At 35.2% G+C, this 12,670-nt stretch overlaps 1 protein-coding gene across 4 annotated transcripts in view; it reads left to right on the top strand.

The window, feature by feature from the left end:
- The window catches only part of Trhde (thyrotropin releasing hormone degrading enzyme), a 392,302-nt gene that overhangs the window by 230,438 nt on the left and 149,194 nt on the right, over positions 1-12,670 (top strand). For all 4 annotated transcript variants that reach the window (XM_031350072.1, XM_031350071.1, XM_031350069.1 and 1 more), the window contains exon 6: positions 5,004-5,141. In XM_031350072.1, the coding sequence (XP_031205932.1) occupies positions 5,004-5,141 (138 nt within the window). The remainder of the gene's footprint in view (positions 1-5,003; positions 5,142-12,670) is intronic.

Raw genomic sequence — 12,670 nt, 5'->3', positions numbered from 1 at the left:
TGGGACCCTGCACTCAGTTCGATGGATGGCTGTGAGCCTCTACATCTGTGTCAGTAAGATACTGTCAGTATTCCTAGAATACTTAAACAATTCTTAAACATTCAATTTAAACTCTTGTTTAGAAGCTTTACCTCCCTCCCTCAAGCATAACAAATTATCCTGAGCCCACTTCCAGTCTCACATATAAATGGCTTGTATTTTAATGTCTGTTTTGATCTGTGTTTCTCTTTGTACTATGTAGTCTTTGAATCTAGGATTCATTGCTGTGTCTATCCTTAGAAGCAAGCATGCCATCTGGGATCCAGCAGGTGCTTAACAAATATATGTAGAGCTAATTCACTCATTTAATCTCCACAACTGTAAATATGAATAAATGAAGATACTGAGATCTCAAAAGTTTGTGTGATCTCAGAAGTTGTATGCCCATAGAAAGGCAGGTATTCTTTCCCAAGTACTAGGACTCATTTGTCAAGGGAATATCAGAAGAGTCATTATGTTCAGATCCATAGGAGATAATTAAGTCCTCGTGACTGATTGACTGCAACTCATGTCTTCTTTGAGAATTTTCTACCTCATATGTGTCTATGAATATATTAACACATGAGTTGTCTCAGCCTTGTCCCTTATCTTCCTTGTCTTTGTTTTGATGCTGCGTTCTGTGATCTCTAATCAAAGACTTCTCTCTGCTTTCCCTCTTTTTTCCTGTCTCTTTTCTGTGACAGAGTCAAAACACCTAATTGATATTGCACTCCATTAACATTTCTCATCCTTTATGTAGGAAGTAGCCAACAGCTTAAACTTTCCTTCTTCATTGACAGTCCAAGTTCAGCGATGGTGTCTAGAGTAGACATTGTCTCATGTAACCCCTTAGACTTCACGTGAGGTCAGAAGCCGCTTTGAAGCACCAAGGAGTATAATTAATTACCCCCAGTTAATGATGTGTTAAGAATTCTTTTGTTTTTTTTTTTTTTTTTTTTTTTTTTTTTTTTGGTTTTTCGAGACAGGGTTTCTCTTTGTAGCCCTGGCTGTCCTGGTACTCACTCAGTAGACCAGGCTGGCCTCGAACTCGGAAATCCGCCTGCCCCCGCCTCCCAAGTGCTGGGATTAAAGGCGTGCGCCAACACCGCCCGGCTAAGAATTCTTAACTTCCTTCACATATACAGTTAAAAACCAGTCTATTTTATAAAAATTAACTTTAGAAGTGAATTCTGGGGCTCTGTTCATGTTATTTAAAAATGACTCTGCATTACCAAAAGATAATTTAGTCCTTTCTCCAAGACCCAGGTCTTCACTTGCAATTGTTTGCAGGAAGGCTCTTTGTGAACACCCATAATCACTTTTCTCCACCATGTGTAAAACTCATTTTTGGTATGTTCTCCAAACTATATTTTCCCAATTTTTCTGTCAATAGTCTTCACCTTTTCTGTTTAAATCCTATTATCACTAAAAGCCATATATTATTTCAAAGCATGAAAAATGATTAAAATATCCCTTAAGACCAACTGTCCTTCACCAACAGATTGTCCTACGACATCATTTCCACTCCCTCTCTTAGGATAATGACTACTTCCTGCCTATTGTCTCTATTAGCCATCTTGTGTACCACAGCTATAACTCTATACTTATTATGTCAAAATGCCCACTTCTGCCCATTTATTAAGACTAGGCTCTTCAACATGATAATTGAGGATTTGAGTAGTGTGGCTTTTTTAATTGCATGTTTACTTTGCCCTGGATTTGCCCCTTTTTATCTGTTTCCCCTCTCATCTCTCACCTACTTTCTTAGATGCTGCCTCCTCTGCTAAATCTTCCTGATCTAATTAATCATTTCATTCTCTGTGTTTTATAGTACCCCACTGTATTATGATAGTGTTTGTGTATACCTGCCTTTCTATTGTACTTCATTTCTATTCTTGAGTTCAAGATTATGAAGAATCTTTTAGCCATCCAATTATTCCACAAGTATAGAATGGGAATTAAATATGTATTTATTAAAGGAATAAATAGGCAAATAAAATAGTGGCTGTATGGCTTTCATGAAAAATGTCACTCGTTCTTTATTTTTCTTTTCTCAAGTCCATATCAATATATCTATATCTGTTCTATCTATCTATCTGTTTGTCTGTCTGTCTGTCTGTCTGTCTGTCTGTCTGTCTGTCTATCTTTAAATAGTGGAAAACAAGATGATATTCATATCACTGTAACTATTGAAATGAAGACATGTGTAAAAATTGTAATATCTACATTTCCTCTGTAGAATTTGTGGTTATTGTTTACACTGAATTTTTAGAAGATTTTAACATGCCCACATCCTTTATGTGTTATCTTTAGAAAGTGGTGTGTCATAAACGCTACCAGCCTTAATTATGGAGTGAACTAAAAATGAGGTATTGCAAATTGGAGACCTCCATAGGGTCCCCCCTCTTGGAGCTTAAGAACCCTGTGAAAGAGGGGGAGGAAAAATATAGGAGCCAGTGGGGTTGAAGATACCAGGAGAACATGACCCCCCACAAATCAGCTAAGTAGAACTCAGCAGGGCTCACTCACAGATACTCACAGTGCCTGCCTGGGTCTGAGGTAGGACCTCTGCATATGTTATGGATGTTAACCTGTTTGTTTGTTTGGTTGGTTTTTGTGGGACTCCTAACAGAGGGAGGGGGACTGTCTCTGATTCTTATCTGCTCTTGGTACCCTTTTCCTTTTACTGAGTTGCCTTGCCCAACATTGATATGAGAATTTGTACCTACTCTTATTGTAGCTTGTTTTGCTGTGTTCAGCTGATATCCCTGGGAGACCTGCTCTTTTCTGAAGGGAAACAGAGAAGGAGTGGATCTGGGGGAAAGAGAAGGTGGGGAGGTGGGGACTGGAAGAATGTTGGGAGGGGAAACTGTACTTGACATATATTGAAAAAATAAATAATTTTTTAACTTTGAGAAAAATGAGGTATTGCATATTCACTAGGAGTATACTATACAGACACTAGCACTCACAGCACACACACATACCAAATTTAAAAATTTAAAGATCAGATCAATTCTACCTCTTTAGAGAAAGTCTCCATGGATAATTTTATTATTATATAACTTTGTACAATATTATACAGGATATTGTATAACTAAAAATCTCTCTGGAAACTTTAGTTCATAAAATAAAATTATTTAATTCACTATAGCTATTTTGTTTCACATCTTATATTACACAAATGACTTCTATTTTACTTTTTAGCATTCATCACTCCAGACAAATGGAAGGAAATTAACTAATGCTAGTTAAGGCTGGCTGTTGATACTGCTGTTACTGTTGACAATGATATACACTTTAGCTGCAGAGTTTCTTACTTTGTAGAGCTGTAGGTGTTTATTTTAAAAATAATCAGTGCCCTTTCTCCTGTGAACTGTTTATACTTCTGTCAAATTAAGTTTGCCTCTGGCTAGAATTTTCTCTCTTTCTGTTTTCTCCCCACCCCCAGCCCTCATCAATATAATGTATTCTATGTTCTGTGTTTTATATGTACTTCCCTACCAGAAACTCAACTCCCAATCTATTTTTTTGCACACAAGTCTTTTCTTCCACTATTTAATACCATTTTTGAATAAGGCAGAAGACAAATCATTTACCAAAGAGTTACCCATACTAAAGTTAAATAATGGAAATTGAAATTATATTAAGTAGACAAGGATTAATTTTTCTTCCTCCCAAAAGTATGAAGTAATATATTATATATAATTGATACTTCCTCTAACATCAATATTCTTAGGTTGAAATGTAGTTTAGATTCACTTTTAAAATCTGTTTACTTTATGTCTTGCAAATCAAGGACTGTTTATTAAATTTTCATATTGATCAATACACATTTGTGGTTGATAAGCAATAGTTGAAGGTGAAAACATGTATATGCTCAGTTACCTTTCCTTCCTATAGTATATTCCTTCTTAGTTCCCATTCCTTTAAATCCTGGGATTTGTGTACTCTCAGCTTGAAATTAGAACTCAATCCAAAATAATACAGTATTTATCTGATTTCTTAAAAGGAACAGACTCTCGGACTGAGTTCAATATTACATAGAGCAATTTAAGCATTGGAGTCTTTAATCTCAGTAATGATACTACTCAGTCTTTAGCTATCTAGGAGGTTATTTAGCCATGTTATCTTTTGCAACTTATTTTTCCGTCTCTTCCTTCATCTATGAAGCCAGGTGGCCAGAAGGCCTAATAGATGGCAGCATTTTTGTCACAGAATCCAAGCTGTTTCTTTAAAGCAGAATTTCTGAAACAAAAAATGCACCTTTCTCTTCAGTTCATTTTTAATATAACAAGTTTGCTTTTATTAGAGAAATGTAGTGAATAGAGGATTCATGATTCAGTTGTTTTCAGTACTTCAGAGTGATAGATTATTAAGACTGTGTGATGTCAGCATTTTGGCTTTTAATATAAATTTGTATTTTGTTTATACAAACTGTCTGAAGAAAGCAATGACTTTTGCTATATGCATTGTGATCCCTCACCCCTTTTTTGTGGAAAATAATGTGTGTGATGGGATGTAGGAACAGGGAGAGAGAGATTAACCTGTTCTAATGAGACTAGGTATAGTGGTTTAAAAAGGTAGTATTTTTTCATTGACTTGACCATAAAAATGTTATTTGAGTCTGGAATTTCTGTTTACGCCCTGCAAAAGACATGAACAAACTTTCATTTTTGCCCTTGCTCTATGTGTCTGCTCTTCATTCTTGCTTTATGCACCGATAGAAGAGCCTGCTGTTCTTATTACTTAGGGCTTACAGTAGCCTATTGATTTTGTTTCATGTTATGTTTAAATCAACTGTCTTTATTTTATACTATCCTAAGGGGTTGTTTTATTTACTGAGTTTCCTTTAGACTTGAGCCTCACCATGTAAGACTGATGAACACCATCAGTTAAGTGACACACATACTGTTCATGTTGTCTGTCACATCTTGCTCTAACCATGAATCACCTATAATATTACCCAATCTACTATATTACAGGAAAAGCAGAGATTTCTGACAGATGTTCTGCATGAGGTGATGTTGCTTGACGGGTTGGCCAGTTCCCATCCAGTATCACAGGAAGTGCTACAGGCGACAGATATTGACAAAGTGTTTGACTGGATCGCATACAAAAAGGTGGGGTAGATAAGAACCACATGCTAATGAGATTGTTCACTATTGGGATAGACGATGTATTTCATACTGTAAGTCTTATATTTTTTCTATTCTTTCTAGTGAATGAAAATGGGTTTTAAGTATGAAAGGAGTTATTAGGTTCATGTCATCTTATGAATAGGCCTACTTTATAAATGAGTAAAATGAAAATGAGTGCTTGTCAAATATTGCGTGGGAATATTAAAAGTATTAATGAATAAATGTTTGGGAACTTCATTTGAAATTGCTGTACAGATGACTTTATGTAAATGTCAGGTTTTAGTATTAAGAATGTTGGCCTAACTAGCGATAAATTCTTTATGCCAGTGCTCCCTAAATACTTGATTGACTTATAGAAATGGGTCTAGGTGAATCTAGAACACCTGTATCTTATAAGTAATTTTTAACAGAGTTTTGGGGAACTAAGCATATTTTCTTGACGATATGGCAAAGTAAATAAAAATTAAAAGGTTTTCGAATGAGTAAGAAAATTGAACTAGTGACTAGACTCAATTGAGTTTTTACATAGCTACAAGGATTAGGATTAATCCTTAAATTTATATCTCTTTGTAGAGGTTCACAGCCATCCATCGAACTGAGTACAGGGTCCCCAGTGAAGGAGTTAGAGAAAGGACCAATGGAGCTGAGGGGTTTGCAGCCCCTTAGGACTAACAACAATATGAACTAACTAGTACCCTCAGAGCTCCCAGGGTCTCAACCACCAACCAAGGACTGCACATGGAGGGGTCTGATTGTTCTGGCAGCATGTGTATAGTAGAGGATTGTAAATTCGATCGTCAGTAGGAGGAGAGGACCTCGGCCCTGTGAAGGTTCTGTGCCCCAATGTAGGGGAATGCCAGGGCCAATAAGTGGGAGAGGGTGGGGTGGCAGGCATGGGGAAGGGGGAGGCAACAGGGGTTTGTTTTTGTTGTTTTTGTCTGTTTCTTTGTTTTTTGGAGGGGAAACTGGGAAAGGAGAAATTTACATGTAAATAAAGAAAATATCTAATAAAAAATTTCTATCTCTTGATTCAATTTTTACATAAGGATGTATATATTACCCTTGGCATTTACTAGTTACGTACTGGTAAAAATGAGGGTAAGACTCATATTATTTTTAGTAGAAATTTAATTACATTTATTGGAATTTCTATGCAGATATTATTGATTCAGTGATGTCACAAGTTTTGAAAAATTACAAAAATTATTTTGTCTATTAAATATGTTTATTTGTGAGTATTTATTTGTGAGTATTAGAGACAAAAATAATTTACCACAAGTTCTTGGTATAATTATTAAGCTAATGTAAATACTTGGTTTTGTGCTCAGTAATGATTTACTAGCTAATGATGTAGGCAATAATGTGTAAAGATGTTTTGTTAATTCAAAATATCATTCTCTTTATCAAGTAGAGTGTTTGGGATATTTTGAGGAATAATATCACGTATAGGCTCATGATGTATTTATTATGCTTATATTGATTTTGTATGAGGTTGGTTTTAGCAGGTTTTTTACTATATATTTAACTTATTTAATGATAGTAATGTTTTTTTAAAGGTTTATTTATTTTATGTGTATGAGTACACTGTAGCTGTACAGATGGCCATGAGCTATATCATGTGGTTGCTAGGAATTGAGCTCAGGATGGCCCTGCTTGCTTTGGTGTAATACACTGTAGCTATCTTCAGATGCACCAGAAGAGGGCATCAGATCTCATTATGGGTGGTTGTGAGCCACCATGTGGTTGCTGGGATCCTAACTCAGGACTTTCTGAAGAACAGTCGGTGCTCTTACCCGCTGAGTCATCTCTCCAGCCCCTGTAATGTTTTAAATATAACCTAGGAAATATTTTATTAAGACATTCCAATGTGATAGTCATATACCTAGTTATTTTTCTCACTCCTCATTCTAAAAGGCTATTTCTAAGTACTAATTTTACTTTACCACAAATAAAAACATGAAAGTATTGTTTTGATCAAAAAGATTATCAGTGTACCTTTATATACGGAACACCTAAACCTTATCCACAGAACTAGAATGTTTCAAGATGATTTAAGAGGGCTAAGAATATGAACAGTAATAAATATGAATAAAAGGTGATTTTTATGCTACACTCTACATTTTGTCAGAAGGGCATAGTAGTGTCCCTTTATGACACACTAGCAACCTCTGTCATGGTCTCACAACTACCATGGAATTTCTGATGAGCATTTTACTAGTTCTATATCATTATGTTTCAAACATCAGTAAAAATGTACCCTTTCCTCTAATATTTGAAGGACAATTTTACCATAAATTTAATGTGTTGAAAAAGGTACAGTTTGATGGGTGCTAACAAATATAGACCATGAGAATACCCTGGCAAACAAGTGTAGAATATATACATCACAATTAAATCTTCTCAAGCCCATTCGAAGTCCCACCTTGTCCACACTGATTATCCTACAATGGATTAGTTTGCATTTATGGTAGTCTTATAGAAACTATATATTGCTTAATTTTCCTTCTTTCAGGCATCACATTTATCTCAAGATACATACACACTGACAATTTATAGATTGGCAAATAATTTGTTTATTTATTTCACAAAAGAAATGAGCTGTTTCTGAGTCTGGGTATTGGAAATATTACTGCCCCAGGCTCTACACGACCTCAGGCATCTTTGCTAGCTGCAAAGCCTACATTCTCCATCTCCATTCTGCTTATATAACTCAGAGTGTTGTAATAATACCTTGTACCTTTCCCAGTTTCCAGAGTTTGGTAAGTTGCATGAGTTTCCTCAGCTTTGTAAATTGCATTAAATTTTCTCTCCATTACCAGAGAGAATGTGGATGAAGATGAAACACCTAGTCTGCAAAGTCTGTCCATTTTCTTCCTTGAATTGCCAGTGCACAGTGCTGAGAAACAGTGAACTGTATACATGTGGATTAATTTCTGGACTTACTCTGTTATACTCACCTATGTACCTATTTGGCTTTGGCATCTTGCAGTCTTGACTGTTGTTGTCTTATAAATTAATCCATGAAGCAAGACCATGTTAGTCCTTCATTTGGCTTTCTTTCAAAGTTTTTCACTCATTCATGGACTTTTGCATTTGCATAGAAGCATGTCTGTTAGTTACTACAAAACTTACACTGGGGTTGTTAGGATTGCATTCTATTGATAAAACACTTGAGGAAACTGACATCTTAACAATACTGCTTTAACAGAGTGTTCTTCTACTCAATTCTGTCAGGTCCTCATCCTGTTCTCTCAGCTGTGCACTTCATAAAAATCTTTCAAATCACTTTGCATGTTGATCCTGACTGTTTCGCATTGTGAGCTACTATACATGGTATTTTAAATTTTTGTTTCTGAATAGAATGAACTTTGTGGAGCTAAAAAGATAGCTTGAGGTTAAGAACACTGGTTGCTCTTCCAAGTTTGGTTTCATAGCACTCACATGGTGGTTTACAACTATCTGTAACTCTATTTCCAGGCCATCTGACATTATATTCTGGCCATTGAGGGCACCAGATGCATGTGTTATGTGGATATACATGCATGAAAACACACACACACACACACACACACACACACACACACACACACACACATCTTTTAATGTTAAAATTACATTTGTTTTTTAGACTTCAAAATTAAAATAGCTGTGACATTTTTTTTGACCATGAATGCTCTATTGGCTAATGAAAAAAATCTGCCTCTTATAGCCTTTATAAAATAATTTTTATTTGTTTTTTGAAATGTTCATATATGAATACAATGTATCCTGATCATTTCCATCCATTGCCTGCCCTGTCCATCTACTATAAAGAACACTCATGGTATCTTACTTCTAAAATCATGCCCCTTATTTGTTTATTTATTCATGTGTATATTTTCAAATTTATCTGTACTAAGGGATGGCATCACCCACTGCATCACAAAAAAATTTACCAGCGACCACAGTCTAAAGAAAAGTAACTTTTGCTCCCCTATTGGCCATCAGTTGCCAAGAGCTCCTCAGCTAGAAGGAAAGCCTTGGTAGCCCAATTGCAGTGCATGTTGGAAATCTGTATTGGCTTGATTTTGTGCAGATCTTGTGGAGTTATGCACAGTTTGCTGTGAGTTCATCTGTGTGACAGCATGTGATGTCTAAAGGACAATATTTCACAGCTCCCCTCCCCATCTGGCTCCTATATTCTTTCTCTCCCTCTTTTACAACATTCCCCAAACCAGAGGATGGTGTTAAAGAAGTAAATAGAGCTGTCCTATCCACCAAACAGTAACTGCAGCTTATTTTTAGCAGGCCTCCATCATTAATAACTCATAGGAAGATCACTTGTGCCTGACTCTGCTTATCTCTGAGTTTTTATAGGTACCCTTTATTGTCAAGTATTGTCTTCCTAGTGTTCAGTTTTAATCAGAATGGGATGAAGATTCAATCAAATCCCTTTAATTTGTCATGATAATTCTCCATTTTCTTTACCATTTTAGTTTAGCTATGTCTCAGGCTTAATTGATTGACTTTCAAGTTTCAGTCTTCTGTGAGCTGCTGACAAACAATATTCAGTCCATATTTTTCTTATAACTCATTGTTCAAATATCTTTTTAAACCCAAATCTAGATACTCTATGCCAGTGTTCAGTGGATATATTGGTGTTATTTGGCCTTGGTAACCTCAGTTGGTAGTTATCTCTCGTTACTGTCTTTTAATTTTTTTATAATGTTTTTGAGCACATCATAAAATGGTAGCTTATTCTGTTTTTTTAATTTTCTAACAAGTTGTGCATTTTAAGAACTTTTTAAAATGTTTAATAGTTTTTTCAGGATAGCAATATAGACTTTAAATTTACTTTATGAAAAACATAAAGAAATGAGAATTTATTTTCCTTTTAAAAGCATGTATGTTCTGAATTTTCAATTTAAGCTTGAGTGACCTTTGATACTCTGTTTTTGTTTCAAGGATTGGTTCTAATTTATCTAAGATGTTTAATTTATTGACAAAAATTCTACTTAGCCTTTTCTTAGTTATTTAATTGCTACAAAATCTCAAGTGATGTCAGCCCAGTCCAGAAGCTTTTCAGTTGTGTGTTACTCCTTTTCGACTGGTTGTGTAACAAAATTTATAAGCCTTTTTATCTTCTCAAAGAACATTTTGATAACTATTAACTTTTCTCTTGTTTCCACTTTTCTAGATCACCCCTGCAATGATTACTTCCTTCTTCTAAACACTTAAACTTTATTTTCTAATCCTTCCTTAATTTTTTATAATTTCTTAAGATGTAAGCAAGCTAGAGGTTTTATCACAAAACTCCATTTATCAATTTTAATTTTAAATATTTTTCCTATGATTTTTTCCTTATAGATTTATTTCCAGGGAAGTCTTTAAAAGTTTAGTACTTAATACTGAGATTTCTATTTCATTTACTTGTAATTTATAATTTTCTCTTTAATTTTAACTAACATCAGTTATTTAGAGTAGGTTTTTAATTTTTGAGTACTTAGAGTTTGCCAGAAAGGTGTATGCTGTTTATTTCTGACTTCTGATGTAGAAATTGAATAGACACTGTATGATTCAACTCTTCTTATATCTGTTGAGTCTTCTTTTATGACCTAGAAATTGGTATTTTTGGTTCTCTGTGTGTACATTGATTATGGCAAGAGTATTCTGCAAATGCCAATTAAGCTTAGTTTGTTGACAGAACTATTTGGGTCTTTATATTCTTTTTTTAAAATATATGATTTTTTTCATAATTACATCCAACCAAAATTTGCTATCTCTCTGCTCCACCCAGTATTCCCACATACACCTTCCTCTGTCCTGAGACCCACTCCTCTTTGTTTCTCTTCAGAAAAAAAGCAGACCTTCCAGTGAAATCAACTAGACAAAGTTACTGTAAAACCAGGCACACTCATATCAAGGCAGGATGAGGCAACATAGTAGGAGGAAAAGGGTACCAAAAGCAGGCAAAGGTATCAGAGACATCATCCCTTCTCACAAGAAAACCAAGCTACACAGCCATAACATATATGCAGAGGACCTGGTTCAGACTCACTCATGGTCTGTTTTTGCCCATTTGTTCATTATGCTTACATGATGAGCACCCCTCCTCCTTCTCCTCTTCCTCCTCCTCCTCCTCTTCCTCCTCCTCCTCCTCCTCCTCTTTTTCTTTGCCTTTACCAAATCATGTTTTGAAAGACTTGGGAAAAAGAGTAGTTCAGTTATTTGTTGCCATTTCTAAAAAGTAATCTTTAAGTGTGAATCTAGAAAATGAAGACTGGAACTTTAGGCTGAAGCATCAGGGACTTCACATTGCTGATCTCAGCATCAAACCTTGGTATATAATCAGTATTTTAGTTTTTTTTTTTATCTAGTTGTCTTTAATAAAGCTCTTTTTTTATAGAATAGAATTTATTCAGGGCATGGAGAGGGGAGCTGAGAGGGTAGGGTGGAGAGAGAGAGAGGGAGAGAGAGAGAGGCCATGAGCATGTGAAGAGAGAGGAGGGAGAGGAGTGGGAAGCGAGTAAGGGAGCAGGAGCAAGAGGAGAGAGCTAGAGAAAAAGAGGAGTTTAATCAAACTCTTACTGTCAACAGATACACACACACACACACACACACACACACACACATGCTACATGTAGGGTAGGAGCTTATTTGCTGTGGTAGAGTTGGCAGGCAGGAAACTCATTCTGTAAAGAAGGCTCAGAAATGGAACACCATGGAAATTACGGAAAGCATGATTTATATATATGTAATATTTATATATATGTATGTGTATATAAATAAATGTATATGTGTATGACATACATATGTCCATATATATATATATATATATATATATATATATATAGTATACAATATACAATGATCCACTTAACCTATAGGTGGAATGGGTAAACTTTTCTATTCTAGGATATCTGAGTGGTTACAATCATGATTAGATATAAATAAATAATAATGGTTAATGTTCATTGACTCTTCAGTCTATGCTAGAAAATGTGCCAATGTTTTATAACCTAACATTTTAATTGTTATGATCACCATATGTAGTTTTTACTATCATTTTAATTTTAAAGAGAAGCACACAATGATAGTCAATTGAGGGATGTTTCTAAGAAAATCAGGTTTTAGAACCAGTGTTCATCATCATTATATTTGATCAGAAAGCTTGGCTGTTGCAGTCTTTCCAACATGAGCAGACAAGCCCCTGATTGTCTAGCCCCTGCTAGACACTTTCTACAGAGTCCTGTGGATATAATGATAAGACATAAAGGAGAAGAGTCATAGAAATAAATGAGTACAAAAGCATGTAAATCTCATCTCAAATAAAGAAACCTAAGTAACATCACATACAATAGGAAAAATTGTACACAAAATTAATTGTTAAATGTGAGGTGTAGTAATAACTGTATGAATGATGAAGTGAGAAATGTGAACCATGCCATCAGAAACTGACCTTCAGTTTCTTAGCTCTTTTCCTATCTACTTAATGTTTTATATTGGTGGCATCAGACTAGGTTAGCCTAATC

This window comes from Mastomys coucha, unplaced genomic scaffold, assembly GCF_008632895.1.
Source record: "Mastomys coucha isolate ucsf_1 unplaced genomic scaffold, UCSF_Mcou_1 pScaffold4, whole genome shotgun sequence".
NCBI classification, from domain to species: Eukaryota; Metazoa; Chordata; class Mammalia; order Rodentia; family Muridae; genus Mastomys; species Mastomys coucha.
Note: the sequence above shows the minus strand (reverse complement) of the source record. Positions and strands in the feature narration are given on the sequence as shown.